Genomic DNA, 22,122 nt, shown 5'->3' on the forward strand with positions numbered 1-22,122 from the left:
TTCAGAAGATTCACACATTCACACAATGTCTAAGCTTCGCTAACTTATTACAGAAGGTTTCTTGTGATTATATAAGTGAGAAGAAACTACATTTTCTTCTAGAGTCTTTATAGATAATGGGATAGGCAACATTTATTGAGGTGGTTGTGAGTAGGGGTGGTAAACGAACCAGGGGATTTTGGCTCGGCTAGTGAAGGCCTGAGCTTTCATGTCTAAAATTGGTTGTTGGAACCAGGCTTGGACTTGTATAAAAGCTCGTTTAATAAAAAGGCCTCAAGCACCAATTCAAAAACTCATCCTTAGAGCCTCCTAGGCTAGCCTAGTATATTAATTTTTATTTTTATTTTATATTTTTGGGAAAGGTTACACTTACAACCTATTTTCGTTTACAGCCTCTTACAATCATATCTTAACCGTTGATTTCTGTCAATCAATGGTTAAGATTTTCGCAAAAATGAATTTATTAATTATTTATTAATTCGCAATAAATGATAATCGTTGATTGGAAGAAATCAACGGTTAATATATAATTGTAAGAAGTTATAAACAAAAATAGGTTGTAAATATAACCTTCCCCTATATTTTTATACTACTTTTAGTAGCTGTCTCTCTCTCCTCAATCTATTTCACCTCATTTTATTGGTTAAACAGAATTTTTGAATGATTTTGTTCTATATTATGCTGTTTAGATGTACATTGAATTTATGAATATTTATGAAATTACTAGTGCTGTTGATTGTATATTTGTTTGGATAAATTTTTGTTATCTTATTTTTTTTAAACAGGCTAAACTAGGTCTTTATTTTTTGTAAATAAATCAGGCCACAGGCCGATAATTATATTCATAACAGGTAACAGGCTTGGTGAGGCTGATACATTTAAACACAAGCTTAACATTTTAAGATTAAAGTTTAGCTCGGCTCGGCCCGTTAACATCTCTAGTTGTGAATCATGCACTCATAAATAAAGTATATATTTAGCCACCAAATATTAAAAGAGAAACACGTCCAACATTAATTACTTTTCTTTTAAACTAAAGGTCTATTAGACAATAACTATGTATTAATATGGTTTTTTTTATCTGTATATGTTAAATTTAGTTTTTGTACTTAAAAATTTATTCCTGCTCCCGGTCCAATACCCAAGAATTAGCACAACCATTCTAATTAAATAAATAAAACTAGGCTTTAAGATGTTAATATTTTAATCGAGAAACACTAGAAAAAGACAAAGTAAAGATGATTCTAGATACCCTTAACAATTTAAACAAAAATTAGTTTTATATTTAAAGAATGTGAAAAAATGGTATAAAATACAAATTTTGATTTTGACCTTAAATCAACTCTGAGAAGAATTAACACAACTCAAGAATTCTTATTACAATTATTGAAGAGAAACAGAGAGAGACTACAATTTTTTTGAAAAAAAAGGGGATTCCTTTTGTGCTTTTAATGAAGGAAGCTGTCTAAAATGTAATTTATGGTGTTGGTTAACCATGTCAAGTAACATTTAACAATAGTGTATGAATTAAAAATGAATTTTTTAACTGAATTAAAAATTAATTTTTTAAGTCAAATATCAAAATAAGTGTTTGTTTTACGAGTGCATTTTTTTTTTTGTACAAATACATGGATTTTCTTACAAATTTCCAAATTGAAAATTTGAATGAATCCCAAATGCATCGAACTGGTGTGGCACCAATAGTGTAGAACAATTAAATGGGAGCCACGTGATATTGAATAAATAGTGGGACCTACATGTACAAAGGAAAAGGTTGGGACAGCAGACAAAGATACATGGGAGCATGGCCTCAGTGTTCCTTTATCAAGGGGCACAACTGAGTGTCCCAACCGTCAATACCGGCCAAAACGGACACGTGGCACATGCCCATGGGAACATGTGTAGCCGCCATCTCTCCGACGGTGAAGGTGGTGGTGGTGCTTCTGTCTTCTCTTATGGTCATTCTTAACTTTTGGTCAAGATTTCAACGGTACTCTCTCTCCTTATGATATTGTATACAGTTACTGAAACATGAAGAATGAAGTTAGCAATACCCATTTCTTTATGAGTTTTATTTATGTGTGTACGCCTGAGTTTATATTTTTTTTCTTCTTCTTATATGATTATAGAAGATAAAATTATTTTTTATAATATGAAAAATATTAAACTCTTTCTTTAATAGAGAAAACTAGTTGTTCATAGTTAAAACTAAGAGTTTAGCTTTTTTTATGTTATTGGAGGTAAATTTATTTTTTACATAGCGAGACTCATATTTTTTCTTTCTCTCTCTTCTCCTCACATAGGCTCCACACACTTTTATATAAGTGTAGAAATAAATTTATGGGTTCGCGTTTTTTCTTCAGTCAATTTAGATAAGTTATCTACATTGAGGTCAAAACGACGTCATTTTGAGACAAAAATCAAAGTATTTTTATAATTATAATTTATTTCAAGGTTATAATAGTCTTTCTTATTATAATTTTTTAATTTTTCAACCTAAAATGACATCAGGTTGGGAGTGAATATAGATAACTTATCTACATTCACTGTAAAAATATTAAGCCTAAATTTATATCCTATAACATTAGAAGCATTAAACCCTAAAACTAATACATAACACTTTCTCATTTTGTCCCCAACTAAGAGTGTAAATGAGGCAAGCGCCTTGTCAAAAGCCCAAGGCTTGGCTTTCTTTAAGCTTGGCTTGACCTAACTTGTTTAATAAATAGAACGGGCTCAAGCTTTAAAAAAAAAACTTGATTAGTAAACAAGCTCAATCATAATTTAATGAGGCTTGACTTGAAAGCCCATGAGCTGGCCCGATATATTATTATAATAAATAATATATTTTTATGGAAAAAACTACTATTATGCTACATGTGATAAGTTTCTCTCCTACACACCCTTTGATAATTGTGCCACTTTTTTCTTTTCTTTTCTTTTTATTTTTCAAGTGGCGGAGCCCACAAATGTATCTCTATGACATGAGATAACTTATCTCCTTTAACATGAGATTAATAAAACTCTATTTTTATATCACTAAATCATTAACTCTATTTTTTATATCAAATTGTTCATATAAAGGTGTCGATGGACTTTGGGGTAAGGGCTAAGTTTCCCAAGAGTAGCATGAAGTCTGGTAGTAGTGCTAATAGGTAGTTTTTTTTTTCTTTGGTTAAATGTTGTCAGTAAATATTAATTGTTAACCTCTTTGTTCCAATTTGAGGATGGAAATGATGATGACATGAGATGAGATTCAATTGTTTGTCGAGTTTGTTTGGTTATTTTAATAAAGGTCCTAATAACTATTTTTTTTTAATATTACAAATTGTTATCACTGAAAAATTTTAAAGGTTAGTCTATATTACATATTTTTCTTAAAATATTCTTCCCCCACATCCTCTATTTCATGAGCTGGATTGATGTTTAAGAAGAAATTGTGAAACTCATTATTCGATCTTAAAATATATGTGGACTAAGTGGGTTCTATTATTGTTTTTCTCTAATGAAGGAATACAGAATTTGACGCATTTATAATCTCAATATTTGGACGTATGTGAGTTTGAAAAAAAATACATTTTATAATTATAAATGAGTCAAGTCAAGCTCAAGTCAAGCCTTTAATTTTTTATAAACAAGTCAAGCCAAGTTCAAAATGTTTTTCATAAGCTTGGCTCATTTAAGCTAAAGTTTGACTCGGCTCAGCTCATTTACATCCCTATCCCCAACCTAGTATGTTTCCCATGAGTTTGTACTAAAATGCTTAGTATGTGTAAACATAGGGAAAATATTTTCTCACTAATGACTCGTGACATAAGTGAGATCTACAAAATAGTGGAGAGAAAAAAAGTTTAACGTAGAACTTATGCCATGAGTCATTAGGTGGAGAAAATAATTTCACATAAACATAACAAACAATAGTAAGATTCTAACAACTTACATGTGCAATAGTTAGATTAAAGGAATAAACAGATCAGGCCTCTAAAAATAAAAATTACTAGTCAATCGAGTGAATCAATCATGTAGCAACACACCAGGATGCATATTGAATAGGCTTGAGCCAACATATGAGGTTAAAGGATAAGAAGCCCATATCGTACCCAAAAGACTGGAGATGAAGCGCAATCTAGTTCTTCCAAGCAGAGTTGATTCATTAGGAATCAAATCAAAAAACTCAAAGAAGGCTTGGTATGATGCAGGAGTTTCAATCATTAACTGAGCCATCTTTTCATTTTTTTTATTTTTTATTATCTAAAAACCATTAATGTAGCTAACTGAAGTTAGATCACCTAATCAATCTTTTACTTGCGATAATTATATATTAGGTTTAAATTTAAAATCCTTATTAATAGGCAATATGTAATTACTTTGTAAATCATCACTGAAATTGGAAGTTTATACCCTTGAATGACTCCACCTTAAATTTTCTTTTAGCAAAAGATTGGGGAAAAAAGACATTGATGCAAGTAATTCATTCAACTGAATATTTAATTTCACATCATAATTTATTCAAATTAACTTTTCAGTCCTCTTTAAGAGTTTTAAAAAATCATATCAAACTCAAAACTGCTTTAAATTTTGGGTTTGAAGTTTAGGAGATAAAATTATCTCCTACAAACATATAAAAATATACAAGACCTATATAAGATCATGTGAAGAAAAAAGCGAAAAAAAGGAAATATATACTTCATATATTATTACATATGTGTATGAGATAAAATTATCTCTTACAACATGAGAGATATTAAATCCTTAAATTTTATATAACTTAGAAGTTCACTTCCATGAAATGTCCCCCTATTAAACACCTCCAAAGAGTCATACCCGATGTACATAAACTTAAGACTTTAGGTTACACGAGTAAAAAGTATTAACATGACCGGTCCAGATGTAAATATAACAAACTACTAATTGTGCTGAAAGAAGGTGGACAGGGTTGACTCAAAATTGCTAATTTGTAGGTCCTGCTATATAATTGCTGCCATGTATTCAAGTATGGATGGCAAAACAGCCAGCCACATATGAATTAAATTGAGATTCTCAACCCGCTCAGTCGTTTAAACCCACCCCACAAAACAACAAATCAAACGGGTTGAAACCACCATAGGATGAAATATTGATTCTTTTAAAAAAAAAAAAAAAAAAAATTTCAACAATACTTTTGCATATCTTTGATCTTGATTTAATACCCATTACATTTATGAAAAATATAATTTATTTAAAAAATTCACATTTTTAATAGGAAAATAATAGTCTCATATTATAAAAGACTACTATCTTTTATCATAGACACTTGTACTGTCATTTTTTATTTTTTATTTTTTTTTTAGTGGTGATCCCCACCATTTTATGTTTTCAAGTTAGATGTGTTATTTCCTATAACATGAAAGTAGACAAACCCTTTTTAATATATAGACAAGTTAGCGGAGCAGTTTAGGCCTGATATTGAGACTGTTTTGCCCCCTAACAACTAAGTATTGTAACAATGCCAACTTGGATATACTCTTCCTCGTAGGAATGAATAGAGTGCATAACCAATGTGGAGATGCCAGCCATGCAACAGACTTCATTGCAAAGCTGGCAAAACTACTGTTATGGTTTTCGACGACTCCCCATGGTGAGCTGAACTCTGAAAACTTCAACAGTACATCTAGAATAGATCCTCTCATTAAAAAAATGATCATGTTATTTGATCACAATTATTTATTTAAAAATTATACATTTTTCTCTCTCTTATCTCATTATCAATGAGTGATTGTGATCAAATAACATAACCACGTAACCACTTTTCCACATAAGAAGATTGAATGAATCCCGGGTACATCATTTTAGTTACATGCTGCCTAGGCTGAGACAAATTTCAGTTTAATGTTACCTTTGTCCAGAATGCCAAAAGAAAAAGAAAAATCTTAACAAAACACCTTTTTAATTTTTTTTTAAAAAGAGAACTCTTGTTTTTTAATGCTACCCAAATGTTCTCTTAAATGTCATGTCCATTGCCTTCTTCCTCCTGGATGGTAGCCTTCAAAAGCTTTTGTAGCATTAAAATAAAGAAATGTTTGAGCTCCTCCCACTTGTGTGTTAAATTCTGAACTGTTAAAAGTATAAACTTGCTCTAATAGATATTATAATCAGAACAACCACCACAAAAAACTCTGGTTGGTACAGTTGAGATAGAATTTATATTGAGATCATAATCTGTGGTGAAAAAGACATAACCCCAAATGTAGTTCAGAATCTATGTACTTGCCAACATGGTGCATGTATACATGCTCAAATCATAAAGTGGACAAAAAATGCACTGAAAGTTACCCGCTGATAGGATGACAATATCCAATCATTTATAAACACAGATTACCATGTGGCATTTGGCAAATTGTTATTTGACCCTTCCTACTTCCAAGTACATAATGGCATTATATATCTGATACTATAAGGAATAAAAATTCAGGTTTAGGTAGGCTTGCCACTCCCACCACAACCCACCCCATCGAGCTTGGGGTCAATCTATCCTGCCATAGACTCCGAATCTAAATAAGAATCAATGTTTCTTCATGTCAAGTAATTCGCAAAACAGAATTAGTCTTCACTGATTTAGCACTTATAATGAACATATGTTTTAAATTATGAGATGATGGATCAATTTTAAGATTGTAAGTGGGTTACTGTTGTAAATATTAGGTCTTTTATTATTATTAGTATTTGTTGTATTGGGCCAAGCCCATTTGGTCAAGAATTAGGGTTTTTGGTCTCTATAAATAGAGACCTCTTTGTATCATATTATTTCACAATTCTAAAATATATCAGAATACCCTTTTTCAAGTTGGTATCAGAGCTCTCGATCCAGAGGGCTCTGCTTCCGCGCCTACGAAACCTTTCTATTCTTTTTCACGTCTCTCGCTGCCATCAGCCGCCACCGGAAATTTTTTTCCGGGGACCTCTTGGACCGAGAAGACCATTGCTTCACTGTTCCTCTTTCTTTTTCTTGTCTATTACACAACCATAAGCAAACGTTCACAGAATCAACGTACAGAACCACCGTACAGAACCTGTTCATCGCGATTGTAACCTTTTTCCGGTGGATTCTTCACTCCGAACAGAAACCATCGCGCTCGCCGGACGACCTTCGCCTGAAAAACCCAGCACCATCGGAGGTCAGACGCGCCTCCACGCGCCGCCCTTGTCTCTGCGCGTGAATCCCACGCGCCGCCAGCTTCACCGGCGCGTGACAGCGCGTGACGGTGGTTCTCGGCCGCGGACCACCACGGTTCTGATCGTCTCTCCAAGCCGGTTCTGGATCTGTGCTCTCTACTTTGATCGGACATCGTTTGGTATTTTTTTCAGAATTTCTTGGCTTCTTGGAGTTTGTTCTTTCACCAATTTCTTGCCTCCGACCAGATCTGACGTTGTTTGGTATTTGTTCCGGTATTTGTTCCGGTCACTGTGTTACTGTTTCGGCGGCTGTGTTACTGTTCCGGTCAGATCTGACGTTGTTTAGTATTTGTTTGTGATTTTGTGGCTTCTTGGAGCTTTTCTTTGACCATTTGTTGTGCAGTATGGCCTCTTCTCAAAGGAGTTCTTTTTCAAAATTTTGTGATGGTACCTCTTCTAGACCTAAGAGAAATGATCAATGGTGTTCTTATTGTAAAAGAACAGGTCATATCAAGGATTTATGCTTTCGCCTTTATGGAAAGCAAACTGTCTTAGAAAAGATGGCAAGGATGCGTGGTCAAGCGCATTTTACTTCTTCTGAAATAACCCCTGCACCTAATGAGACCCAATCTGCATTTCGTCCAGATGAGTTGGAACGACTCCGAACCATTCTTGATTATCTGAGTAAGCCATCTGATACTAGTGCTTTGGCTATGACTGGTATGAGCTCCAAAACTCATTCTTTCATTTCTTCATGTAATGATTTTCAACATTCTTGGGTTGTTGATTCTGGTGCTACTGATCATATGGCTTGTTGTGCTGACTCCTTTATTTCTTATCATCCTACCATTGGAACTCATACAATATCCATAGCTGATGGCTCACATACATCAGTTGCGGGTTCTGGTGACATAAACTTACAGCAGTCCTTACATCTTAAGGATGTTCTTCATGTTCCTAAACTCTCCACGAATCTTCTTTCTATTCACAAAATTACAAAAGATTTGAATTGTACTGTAACCTTCTTCCCTACCCATTGTGTTTTTCAGGATCTCGCCACAGGGAAGACGATTGGTAGTGCTAAAGAGCAAGGTAGGCTGTACTATCTGGTGTCACAATCTCCCGCAAATAAAGTAATAGATCACACATTCATGTCTCATGGTCAATCAACTGCTGATTCTTTAATTTGGCTGCATCATAAGCGTTTAGGTCATCCTCCATTTAGTTTACTCAAATCTTTATTCCCGTCATTGTTTTTGTCTAAGTCTGTTGAGTCTTTTCATTGTGATGTTTGTGAATTTGCTAAGCATCATCGTGTGTCTTTTCCTTCTAGTATTACTAAGAGTGTTGAACCTTTTGATCTTATTCATTCTGATGTTTGGGGTCCTTCTAAGGTCCCTCATTCTTCTGGAAATAAATGGTTTGTTTCTTTTATTGATGATTACACTCGTGTCACTTGGGTTTACTTAATGCGTGAAAAGTCTGAGGTACCACAACTGTTCTTTCAATTTTATAAAATGATTGAGACTCAATTTTGTAAAAATATCAAAAGACTAAGGACAGATAATGGTACTGAATATGTCAATCACTCTTTTTCCCAATTTATACAAAATCAAGGTATGATTCATGAACTTACTTGTGTAGACACCCCTCAACAAAATGGGGTTGCTGAAAGGAAAAATCGTCACCTTCTTGAAGTTGCTCGTGCCTTACTGTTTCAAACACATGTACCCAAATGCTATTGGGGAGATGCCATTCTTACTGCAGCGTTCTTGATCAATCGTCTACCCACTCGGGTTCTCGATCATGTAAGTCATATTCACTCCATGACTTCTTTTTTTCCTTCTGTTCCAACTTTGCAAAGTCTTCCTCTTCGAGTGTTTGGGTGTGTTGTCTTTGTTCATATTCATAAACAGCATCGCAGTAAGTTGGATCCTAGGGCTCTTAAATGTGTCTTCCTTGGTTATGCTCCTGATAAGAAGGGCTACAAGTGCTATCACCCTGGAAGTCGGAAATTTTTTGTTTCTATGGATGTTACATTTCAGGAATCTGAGTCCTTTTTCCAAGGTCCTCATCTTCAGGGGGAGAATAACTCACCAGAAGACTCATCACCTTCCTTCTTTGAATCTTCAGGGTCTACTTCTTCACCTGTGTCAGTGTCTCTTCCTCTTGTTCCTGTTCCTAATGTGTCTATGTCTGATCCTTCTGTGACTGATCCTCCTATGACTGATACATCAAATACACCAGAGATACGGAAGATTGTGACACCTGAATTGGTATATCAAAGAAGGAAACAGCCCACATTGCCTCAACAACAACCTCAATCGTCTGAACCACTGGTAAGTCCTGAATCTCATATTTCTGATCATGATGTTAATACGTCGGATGACTTACCCATTACTACTGCTTCAGATGATTTACCCATTGCTTTAAGAAAAGGAAAAAGATCTTGTTCCAAGAAAACTTGTTCTTCCTGTCCCTCTTGTACTCAATACCCTATCTCCCATTTTGTTTCCTCTCCTAATCTTTCTGTGCAGCACAAAAGCTTTGTTTCAGCACTAGATTCTACTTCAATCCCAAAATCAGTACATGAAGCTTTGAAAGATGGGAATTGGGCTCAAGCCATGCAAGAGGAGATGAATGCGTTGGAGAAAAATAAAACATGGGAGGTTATTGATAGACCCAACGGAAAGAAAGCAGTAGGGTGCAGATGGGTTTATGCCCTGAAATATAATTCTGATGGCACTCTTGAGAGATACAAGGCTCGATTAGTCGCCAAAGGTTACACTCAAACCTATGGCATTGATTATGAAGAAACCTTTGCTCCAGTTGCAAAGATGAATACAGTGAGAATCTTGTTGTCCCTTGCTGCCCATTACAATTGGGATATAAATCAATTTGATGTGAAAAATGCTTTCCTCAATGGTGAGTTAGAAGAAGAAGTCTACATGGAAATCCCGCCTGGTTTTGATTCTGTGAAGGGGGAAAATAAAGTTTGTCGATTAAAAAAGGCCTTGTATGGATTGAAACAGTCACCTCGTGCTTGGTTTGGAAGGTTTACTAAGGTTATGATGACCTTAGGATATAGACAGAGTCAAGGAGATCACACTCTTTTCTTCAAGCACTCCCAAAATGGGAAGCTTACTGTGCTCCTTGTATATGTTGATGATATTATTATCACAGGTGATGATTTTGTGGAGAGACAGATTCTGCAGACACGACTTGCCTCTGAGTTCGAAGTCAAAGACCTTGGGAAACTAAGATATTTCCTAGGGATAGAAGTAGCTCATTCAAGCAAAGGAATTTTTGTCAGTCAGAGGAAATATGTTTTGGATCTTCTCAAAGAAGCAGGGAAGCTCGGGTGTAAACCCTCTAATACTCCTATTGAGCAGAATCACAAGATAGGCTTTGAAGAGGAGAGTCCTCCAGTTGATAAAGGACAATATCAACGGCTAGTTGGAAAATTGATATATCTGGCCCATACTAGGCCAGACCTAGCTTATGCTGTTAGTGTTGTCAGTCAGTTTATGCACGATCCAAAGGAGAAACACATGCAGGCAGTAGAAAGAATTCTTCAGTATCTTAAAGCTACTCCTGGTAAAGGATTGTTATTCCGACGTGATGGTAATCTCTCTTTAGAAGTCTACACTGATGCTAATTATGCTGGATCCGTGACTGACCGTCGTTCTACCACTGGTTATTGCATGTTTCTTTGCGGTAACTTGGTGACATGGAGAAGTAAGAAACAAGATGTGGTTGCCAGATCAAGTGCAGAAGCTGAATTTCGAGCTATGGCTCAAGGCATTTGTGAGTTACTGTGGCTAAAAATTGTACTTGATGATCTCAAAATAAAATGTGAGGGACCTATGAAGCTGCTATGTGATAATAAGTCCGCTATTTGTATAGCTCATAATCCAGTTCAACATGATCGGACTAAACATATTGAGGTCGACCGCCATTTCATCAAAGAGAAACTTGATAGCGGGTTGATTACCACTCCATACATTCCCACTGGGCGTCAATTAGCTGATCTATTGACAAAGGGACTTCCTTCAGATAGATTTCAAGAACTTACTAGCAAGCTGGGAATGATAAATATCTATTCCTCAGCTTGAGGGGGAGTGTTGTAAATATTTGGTCTTTTATTATTATTAGTATTTGTTGTATTGGGCCAAGCCCATTAGGTCAAGAATTAGGGTTTTTGGTCTCTATAAATAGAGACCTCTTTGTATCATATTATTTCACAATTCTAAAATATATCAGAATACCCTTTTTCAAGTGTTACGTTTCTTCTGAGTCAGGAACAAAACTTCTTGGTATCCCTCTTCAAGTGAGAGAAAGACTCCTAGATGAAAGTTCATCCAAATCATAAAATTGACTAATAAGTTACTTGGAACCTCTAGGTCCTTTTTATGCAAATAGTCAACAGTAAAAGAGAGCTCCCACAAAACCCCGACTTGCGGAGGGTAAAGGTTAGGAAATTCTTATATGCAGCCTCACCCTTGTATTTTTGTAAAGAGGTTATTTTCTGAATTCGAACTTATGACCTGTCGTTACAAAGGAATAGCTCTATCATCCTCTTATAAATAATCAACACTAACTAAATAACAACTAATTTCCTAACTAACAGTAACTACTTACAACCATATTAGATTGACTACTGTATAAATTTCTATTTAAAATATTCATAAAAATGGGGAAGGGTGGGTTAGTGTTATTTTGAGGCAAAAACCTGCCCCTATTTATGCCATTGCCAAGCCTACATGTTTTCTCCTTCAAATTCTAGTTCCATATGGAATCAAGCTCTATAATTGTTAATTTTACCGAAATATCTCTGTGGCATAATGAATAAGAAACCGCAAGATGTGCACGTAAGAGCAATGACTTACCAATTGCTATTATTATATTATGATGCCTTGATGCTGATCTTGACGACACAGCATCAATAATGATGAGCAAACCCCATATACAGTTTTTTGGACCAAATTGGAAGATCCAAAACTGACAAGAGAATCAAACAATTTTTGCAGAATCAACTTCTTACTTTTTTCTTCTTGTGTTAGGACTTAGGAATGTAACTCCTATCTTCCCTGTCTATAATAACCTGACAGAAAAACGAAACAAAACAAAAATATTAGCAGAAGCAAGGAGAGAATATCATTGTGTGACACATGCTCATCAAAACGAATGGACTATACTACCACTGCAAACTATGACGATGAAACCAGTAATAAGCATGCCTTACCTAGCCTTTCTAGTGACACAGAATCTATGTAGAAGCTGCTCTTGGGACCTGAAGTACTTGATGAAGAATGCGAGCTGCTAAACGTTGAGAGATCCCACCCACAACACGCCCCCCAAGTTTACGTGCCTCAGGTTGTTGAAGGACCTGGTCATATTTAAATATCATTTTTTGTACAATTGCAAGTAAAAACAAGTTTGAATAAAAAGGTTTTTATATTAAGGCTGAAAAAGTTTCACTCCAATTCAACTAAATACTTAGAACAAATTAATTCATTAATGTAAATTTCAAATGTTATCTCTTTCCTATATTAAAACTATGCATTTCACTGTTTTGAGATCATCTTATTTCTTAATGACATTGCAAACGCTTAAATGCTGATTGAGGGTTAGTAATAGTTTGCTACATTTTGGTTGCATGAACGCATCTTTTCAATCATCAAATTCCTTGATCTATTACTCTATGCCCCACCTCCCAAAAAAAAAAAATAATAATAATACAGCATAAAAGAAGGCAAAGATGCGGAAGACAGAATAGTTTGCTTAAGTACAATGATGCTGCAAAGCCTAAATGCTACCTGTAATATTGGTAGCAAAAGAGCTGGATCAAAACCATCAGAGGATTGCAGAAGTCCCCATATCCTAATCACTTGATCTCTAAGCTCTATCATGCTTTCCTTTTCCGTTTCTGACATCATGAAGGGTCCATTTGCATTGCCATAGAAGACAAGGGTCCTCACAAAGGCAGGAAAATACGGGTATGTATCAGAAATTGTCACAAGAGTAAAAGCTTCAGATACACGAACAACCTCTTTGATAACTAGAGTCCTCAGCTCTTCACCATCTGGACTCAACAATACCTTGAAGACAGGTTGTAAAGCCTCTTTAGCGGAGAAATCTCTGTCCTTTCTCCCCTGGACTAGCAGGTTTTCAAGTCTATTCCATCTGCACTGGACCAGATAAAGGAATATTCAAGTGCACTAACATAAATTATTCTACATCAACCATTTCAAACAATTATGGATTTAAGATAATAGTACATCTCAAACCTGAATCTCCCTTCCTTGAAAAGCAACTCAATAAGAGCATCTCTTAGATATGGATTTGGATCTGTTAGGAGCCTTTTAGCAAAATAGGGGTATGAGGCAGCAAGCACCTTAAAATTGGGATCAGCATATAATGCTAAACCTTCTAAAACAGTGAGAGATCTTAATATTAATGCGTAGTATGGTGGGACTGTAAACAGAAGGGGAAAACAACAGAAAAACAAAAGCCAACTGATCAGAGTCTGCAAGAAAGTTAGGAATAAGCAGTAAATATTTATGGAAGTACACAATAAGATCATTCCCCCTAAATAGAAAATGAAATCATAGGTCAATGATAAGTAATCGAAAAGCATAGCAACATCTCACCATTAAATGGATATTGGTACAAAACATTTCCCAGGCCATCCACCAGTGTCTTGAAGTTAAGCTCACTCACAGTATAATTAAGTACATCATCAAAGAAGTTTCGAAGTGCTGGTACGATTGGAGATATATCAACATCATTTGATAAGAAATCAAGAGCATAGTAGTCACGAGCCATAGCCTCGTAGTCTCGGTTAACCAAGTGAACAACATGACCAATTATGGCAACTCTTGCTTCTTCTGGAGTCTCACTCATCATCCCAAAATCAAGAAAAGCAAGCTTTCCCTCAGGTGTTGCCAAAAGATTCCCAGGATGAGGATCAGCATGGAAATATCCATACTCAAGTAGCTGTCTAAGGCTGCATTGTATGCCTGTGTTTACCAGATCCAAGACTTTTAATCCTTGTCTCTCAATTGCTTCTTGCTCATTTAGTTTGACCCCATCAACCCACTCTATCGTTAATACTTTGGCACTTGTATAGTCCCAGAAAACATCAGGAACAATGATATCTTCCTTGTCAGCATATAATTTTTTGAATCTCCTTGCATTTTGTCCCTCCTGCAAGAACCTGTCAAAATTAACATTCAATCCCAAAAAAAAAAAAAAAAAATTTACAAATACGTAACTTTGTCTGTTAACATGAGGCATACATCACCCTAGGGAAGATTTGAATTACAAATGAAAAAGGATACAATCATATTATGCTTGCCCTTTGCTTAACGTTAGGTAAAGCTACAAAGGGTTCAATGTTTATTTTTCTTTTTCTTTTTTCTTGAAGGAAAACCAAGATGCTAAAATTGGCAAACAAGCATGCTTGGCTGCAACTAAAATACAGTTTTGGTATTGACAGAAGAAGTAACCTGCACATAGTTGAGCTCTTGAAAAACTCTACGTGCAAATTCATCAATAAGTGCAACAACATCACTGGTGATTACGTCCACATATTTATTTATGAGAAACCCTAGACCTCTTATTAGGAAGAAGTCCAATCCTATAGCTTCTTCAATGCCAGGGCGTTGCACCTTGACAGCGACGAGTTTCCCAGAGGACCTCAACTGAGCTTTATAAACTTGACCCAAACTGGCTGCTGCAACAGGTGATGGAGATATCGAAGAGTAAATAGAGTCAAGAGATAGTCCTAATTCCCTCTCAATGCAAGCAAAGGCCTGCTCATCAGGAAATGTTGGCAAACCATCCTGGTAAAGCACAGAAATGATCAAAGCAACCCAAGTATCCAATTCCCTCATAAACAAATTCATAGCAGAAACATTATAAATGCTATACTTTACCACACTACATCAGTAAATAAATTATCATCAGATAGCATCGACATTGTTCATTTCCAACAAGAAATCATATACACAAATGAAATAGGGAAGAGCTTCTTATGTTGCATCTTGACATCAGTCACTGAGCCAATCAAAACTCTCAACACAATACTAAATCAATCAAACCCTGGAACATGCTTTACATTACAGAAGAATCTAAAAGTCTATTCCAATTAAATCACAAGGAGCTAAAAGGGAAGAATTCAATACTTGAAGTTCAGAGAGCTCCTCTAGATACTCAGGTGGACATATATCAGGCCTGGTAGACAATCCCTGACCCAATTTGATAAAAGTTGGTCCCAACCGAGTGAATATAGTTCTGAGCTCAATTGCACGAATCTTTCTATTCTGATCAAGCACTCCATTTCTTTGGTCCAACAATAACTTCAACCAAAATGAACCTAATGCACTCAGAATCTGAAGGGTCCTTCCCACCACCTAATCAATAAACAAAGGGTCGAATCAATTCACAAAAACAAATCATGCCCACAAAAGATATTGACATAAAGAGTCAAACTTGGAAGAAATTGAAGGACCTTGAAGGGTTGAGAACCATATTTGGAAGCAACAAGTTGAGGGGTGTAGACAGAAGCATTGGCAGCACGAACCATGGCTCTAGCCTCAGCTTGCAGGTCATCAGCACGATCCCCTGGAAGAGCAAGCACCTTGAGGGACCCATTTCTGAGTGCAGGTGAAGGAGCTGAACTTGGTGTTGCTGCCTCAGCCAAAGCAGCACGAGGTTGTGTATTCAACCATGTTAAGCTGGTTCTTGTTCTGGTTCTGGTTCTGGCTTTGAAATAGAGTGATGGAGCGAGCTTTGAAATGGGAAAGGAGCCACAGGTCCAGGAAGAACAGGGTTGAACCGTGGTGGAAGAAGATACCATAGCTACTACTGTAGACATGGTTGTTTGGTTCCTTACACCACAGTGGATATATAGCCAAAACTGAAATTTTTTGGGATAATTGGAAATGATGTACTAAGAAACCAAAAAGAAACAATGAATTTGGACAACCTTATGCATTCAGAATTAGGCACAAAACAAAATCGAAGCCTGGGAGTTGGGACTTGTCGGCATGGAAATTGAAACTGGAAAGTGGAAAGATCTTGTGAGTCTGTGACAAGTAACAATGTTAATTTTCCTTGGATTGATAGAAAAACTACAGATAAAATTGTCGTTAAATGTCTACATTAATTTATTTATTTATTTTAAATTTGATTATTGAACGTATGCTCTCGTTAATTAATTTTATTGACATTATTTATCAAAAAAAAATTATTGACTTTGAGCAAGATAAGAAAATCCTAAAATCAAATATTGCATGGATTAAAAGTTTTGAATTTTTAGTATTTAATAAAGGAAATTTTGAACACTTTTCTTATTTTAAAGTATTAAATTGAAAAAATATATCTTCTTTTGCTGCATAAAAAGCTTATATATAAAAATGAGTTTGTCCTATTATAAGAAAATAAAAATATTAATGAAACTCACTCATTTTTATACAAGTGCGGCAACAAAAATATCCATGAGAAAAACACAAACATTAAATTCATTAAATTTGGATCTAATATTTTTCTATCAAGTAAGACATAAGTTAAGAAATAGAAATATTATTTATTATTTATTTTAATTACTTAAAAAAATAAGTCTTGACTTTTTTTAAGTTTTAATATATTAAATATTTATATTTTTATTAAATATTTTTTTATTTCTTGACATATAGCTTAAGATAATGGGGATCATATTGTACACAAATATTAACTATTAAAAAACTATTGTGATGTTATCAAAAAAAAAAAAAAAACTATTGTGAGACTTATCCTTCATATACTATTATCGATTAAGAGCCAGGAAATTTGAATATAGCGCTTCAAATTGAGGGGGTGTTTGGTTCAAGTTTTTGGAGAGGATTACCGGTAATCCTTCTTTGGTAAATGTAATTATCACGTTTGGTAGAAGGAATAAATTACGATTCACGGATATCCAAGGATTACCGGTAATTTGATTTATAAAGAAAAGTCACTATTCAGATTACCAAAAATAATATGGTAATTCGGAATACCAATCAGAATACCAAGTAAAGGGAAAGCACAACACTAAATCTTGAGACAAAAATACTCCAATACACATAAAAATCTAGACCCAATCTATCAATTACAAAAGTAAAAATAGTTTGGGGTTATTTTTGTAAAATAACCTCATATTCCAAGTCATATTTCGTTCTAAACCAAATATGGAATCATTAATTTTTATCCAATATTCCCGGTAATATTTTGGCGAACCAAACACATCTTTCGTAAGATTCCAAGTAAACTCAATTTCTACTGAATTCTCATTAATCATGATTCCCCGTCACCAAAAAATTTCTCGTGTACCAAACACACCGAGAGTTCTATTAAGAATGTGACGTGACTCACTTACCACTCCACCTAACTCTTGGTAAAAAAAAAAGTTTACTTTTTATTTTCTGTCTGAGAGAACTACTTTATTTGGCAATAAATAAACTCATAATGTTTCACCAACAAAATAATAATAATCAAAGTGCATTAATTTTTAATAAATTAAAAATGTTTTGATATATACATTAATCTATAATGGAGAAATATATATATATATATATATATATATATATATATATTAATAAAGAACCTTTTAAATATTATTCTTAGACTTACTTGTAAATTCTACTATCCTTTGATATTACTCTTATAAATTTTAATAAAATAACATTTAAATAATATATATTTTATTACAATAAATAACATATTTCAATTTTATTTATACGAGAGTTCTATGATTATATGATATAACATATTAATTAGAAATCTTACTTAGTAAGAGATGAGATTTTTTTTAACTAATTTCAAAACTTTCAATAGAGGTTGAATTACTTAATTGGTTGGAAAATAAATTTTCTAATCAAATATTTCAAAAGTGGAAAAGTTTGAGTCTTAAAATTTAATTGCACTAACAGCTATAAATATTTGTATTTGTTTAACCAATAAAGTTTTAAAGTGATTATTCATATAGTTTTGCTTAGAAATTTAAACAAGTCGAATAAATTTTAAAATAAAATCATATTACCTTGGTTTGAATTGAGAATCACTTGTTTATCAATATTTTATAGGTATATATAAAAGCTATGTTGCATCGACACTGACACGGAATACGACACGACACAATATTTTGATATATTAATTTTAAAAAATATTAAATTTCAATACATTTTTATATTAATTAATATTTTTTTTACTTTAAAAAATATTAGATTTCAAAAAATATTTTTAATATATATAATATAATTTATATTTAATACATATAGCAACCCATAATAATCATATAACAGATTAAATATTGAAATTTCATAATATAAATATAAAAGAAAATATAATTTTTTATTTATTGTTAATTTTCCATGTCAAATTCCATAACAAAAAATATTTAATTTATAAATTAATTTTTCATGTTTAGTTAAAAAAAAAAAAATTGGATCTATATGAACGTTGACCGAATGTGGTAAAGTGTGTCAGAAGATGTCAAAGCGTTGGCCGTGTGTCGAAAAACTTTGATTCGTGTCCGACTTGTCGGTGTCAGGACACGTATCCGACACTTATTTTTTCACACAAAATAACGTGTCAAGTAAAAAGTAAAAAATGAACTATTAAATATTAATATTATATGAGAGTATTTTATTTAAAATTATAAGAAAAATAATCAAAAAATAATTAAGATTAAATTAAATTATATTTAAAAAAACAAAGAGTGAAATTTATAGATATTATATGTTATAAAAAATTCACTTAGTTAACATAAATTATAATAGCTATAAACGCATATGAATATTATTTTAAACAAATAGATGAAATTCAGTTACTCAATATATTAAAATAGCTTACATACAATTAAAAAGTGCATTTAAATGCTATTACAAATGTATTAAATTAAATTAATTTATATGATTTTGAAATTTTGAATATGAATCCTCCTATGATACCTTATTAGATTGTAAGTAGATTTAATTTTTTTTTTTTATGAATAATAAAGATTATTTCAAATTTTTACACTGTACTCTTTTATTAAAGTTATTAATTTAAATGTTTTATTGATTAAATAAAAACATATTGTCATCAATTATAAACCTAAAAATTCTAGTAAAGCACGGGTAATTTAACTAATAATAAACTATTTCACAAAAAAAAAAAACTAAAACGGGGAAATCGGGATTAGTCTCGTCTAAAGAGTTAAAATTTATGAGAATATCTAAAGGGAGACTCAACTCAAAGAAATAATTAAGGTCTATATAAAAAAAATGAAAAAATCATTTTTGAAATGAAAAATTATCCGAACTGTTGCAGTTTCCACTTTGTTTCAAGGGAAAAGTGTGTGTCATTTTAAATGATAAATGATGTAAAGTTGTGTCATTTTAAGAGAGAGAAAGAGAAAAAGTTAATAAAAAAAATAAAGGTGTGGATTCCACTTCTTTGTAAGAGTGAAAAGATATAAGTTGTGTCATTTAAAAGAATAAACACTTTTCTCTTGTTTTAAAATTGATAATTCCAGGGAAACTTTGAATAATTTGAAATGTTTAGCTTTGTGCACTTGAATTAAATAAAAGGAGATCATAATAAGTTTTCTTTTCTAATAAAATAAAAAACGAACCAAAAACGAAAATAGCCACACACAAAAAATGGTAACATATTTAACTTTCAAGTCAGATGTATTTTATTTTTTTCTCTTGATAATTTTGCTGTCACAAGTCAATTTCAGTTTCGGAGAAATCCACTATCTTCTTTACATTTTTTTCTAATTTTTTGTGTCTCTAACGTGTTTAATTTACAAATAATTAGAGTCGTGTACACCTGTGGACTGTGGTATCGCCAAGATCATCACAACCTCTTATTCGAAAATTATGTCTGTCGGGAGATAATTTTTCAGTTTTTCAAATCAGGTCAAATAGATTTTATAAAAAGATTTATTATAAAAAAAAATTCAAATACCTCTTGTGATTTTTCTTTAAATCACTTACCCCCTATATTTTTTTATTATTATTTACCTTCCTATATTTTTTCTATCCAAGTCTCTCCTTTACAATGTTAAAGTTTATAATTAATATGACTATTATGTTATTTTTACAAAAATATATTTTAGCTACCTTATATCATTTTCTTTCCCAAATTTTACAAGTGTTTTTTACCATTTAAAATTTCTCTAGTTTAAGACAAAATTTATGAACTCCCTTTATAGTTTATATTCTCTATTTTTGCGTGAAGTACCAAAGTGCAACCTCTAATCCTACATATTTTACACCACTTTGTTACCTTCTCAATTGGCAAAGAGGCAACAAGTCTGAATGTCATCACAACAGAACACTTATCCGCGTTTAAGATTTTTCAGAAACTGAATTTTTTAAAAATTTTAATTTTTGAATATTATTGCAAATTAAATATAAAAATTATATTTTTAAAAATTGAGATTTTCGGTTAAAATTTTTTTTTCCTCTACCCAACTCTCCAATAAGAGATTGATAGTAAATTTCATTATCAAGCATATTTTAAAAGGGATCTAGTGATTCAGGCATACACAAAATCAAATTAAAATAACAATCGGTCACATCATCTCATTTAAAAGTTTACCCGTGGGTTCTTTCTATTGCAAGCATTGAAAGACAACAAGCACAATTCCATACTCGCATTTATCTTACTGCTCAAGCAAACAATAAAATAATAACTTCAAATTTTGCACGGGGAGGGGAGAACCGTACATAGAAAGAGAAAAGGAAAAAAAATTGCATTTCGTAATTTAAAATTGTTTAAACAACACTTTGGTTAAAATTTGGCTTTAGGCTTTGGCATTTGACTCTTTTTATAAATTTGATTTTTAATAAAAATCACTTTGATTAAAATCTCATTGCAAGTTGCAACTGCTTTTTATGTTTATATCACTAAATCACATTGCAACAGCTTTTTATGTTCCTATCACTAGTTATGTGACACTTCACAAATTTTTTCAGAAACTAAATAATGAAAGAAAATTTAGTTGTATTATTAGAAACCTTGCAAAGCTAGAGGAACAAAATGATATAAAGGGTAGAATAGGCAAATTTATCAAATTTTTAACAATGTTAAGTAAGGATCTGGATAAAAAAAAATCGCAGGGGTATAAGTAATTAAAAAAAAAAGCATATTGTGCTAAGTGATCAAAGGGAAACCGGGTTTTTGAATTTTTCCCCTTTTATAATGAAGAAAAAATTAAAAGTTAAAAGCTTTTAAAAGAAGTTTTTTTTAAGATGCATGTCAGTTTTTTTATTCCTCATTTATTTTATAATTTTACCTTTATTTTAAATTTGTATTTATAACTTTTATCTTATCATAATTATGTATTCTAATAATAAATTATTTTTTCTACCCTCCTTTAAAATCTTCGTAACAATTAATAATTTTATATAATCACCAAAAAAAAAATTAGTTTCATTTTTAATTTTTTTTTTTCAGATTTAACTTAAAATTAACGTTCACCTTAAAAAAAAAAAAAGCAAACAAGCTATCAGGAATTGTTTTGGATATACTCTCTTTGACCGTGGCCTTCAGCCACAATAATTGCACTCTAGTTTAGGGGTGTTCGCGGTCTGGATTGGATCGATTTTGGAAGCAAAATTCATCTGATCCAATCCTTTCGGTTTGATCATGTAATCATCCATTCGGTTTAGATTTTTTTTCAAATCCGATCCGATCCTATCTAATTTTTTTCGGTTTGGATTGGATCGATTTTCGATTTTTTGAATATCCTAAAATTAGTTTCATGATTATTGTGTAAATAACATCTTTTGTATATATTGACTTTGTAAAAAAAAAAAAATACAAAAATATCAGTAAACAATACTATAGTTGATGAGACATGACTAAGTTTTTTTTTTTTTATTTAGTTGATGAGTTAATGGGTCTTGAGTTTAGAAATTTTTGGGCTATGATTGGAGAAAGGACAAGTAGGTAGAG

The 22,122-nt window shown here is 32.8% G+C and overlaps 1 protein-coding gene across 3 annotated transcripts; it reads right to left on the minus strand.

Annotated features, from left to right (window-relative positions):
• Positions 1-1,937: 1,937 nt before the first annotated feature.
• On the minus strand, positions 1,938-16,213 carry LOC133307348 (protein ACTIVITY OF BC1 COMPLEX KINASE 3, chloroplastic-like). Of its 3 annotated transcripts, XR_009751024.1 has the most exons (9): positions 15,668-16,213; positions 15,342-15,569; positions 14,664-14,999; positions 13,806-14,361; positions 13,443-13,629; positions 12,972-13,338; positions 12,398-12,541; positions 12,042-12,256; positions 1,938-2,024 (listed from the first exon to the last, which is right to left on the minus strand). XR_009751024.1 is itself a non-coding variant. In XM_061507848.1 (8 exons), the coding sequence occupies exons 1-7, from the start codon at positions 16,031-16,033 to the stop codon at positions 12,422-12,424; spliced, it is 2,115 nt and encodes a 704-aa protein (XP_061363832.1). In that variant the 5' UTR covers positions 16,034-16,213; the 3' UTR covers positions 11,893-12,256; positions 12,398-12,421. The 3 variants fall into 3 exon arrangements, 2 of the variants coding, with proteins under 2 accessions (XP_061363832.1, XP_061363831.1); XM_061507848.1 differs by lacking the exon at positions 1,938-2,024 and having other exon boundaries at positions 11,893-12,256; positions 13,443-13,584; XM_061507847.1 differs by lacking the exon at positions 1,938-2,024 and having other exon boundaries at positions 11,893-12,256.
• Positions 16,214-22,122: the final 5,909 nt, after the last annotated feature.

Source organism: Gastrolobium bilobum, unplaced genomic scaffold, assembly GCF_033153095.1.
Source record: "Gastrolobium bilobum isolate Gb01-03AN ecotype WA unplaced genomic scaffold, APGP_CSIRO_Gbil_v1 utg24366, whole genome shotgun sequence".
Classification (NCBI taxonomy): Eukaryota; Viridiplantae; Streptophyta; class Magnoliopsida; order Fabales; family Fabaceae; genus Gastrolobium; species Gastrolobium bilobum.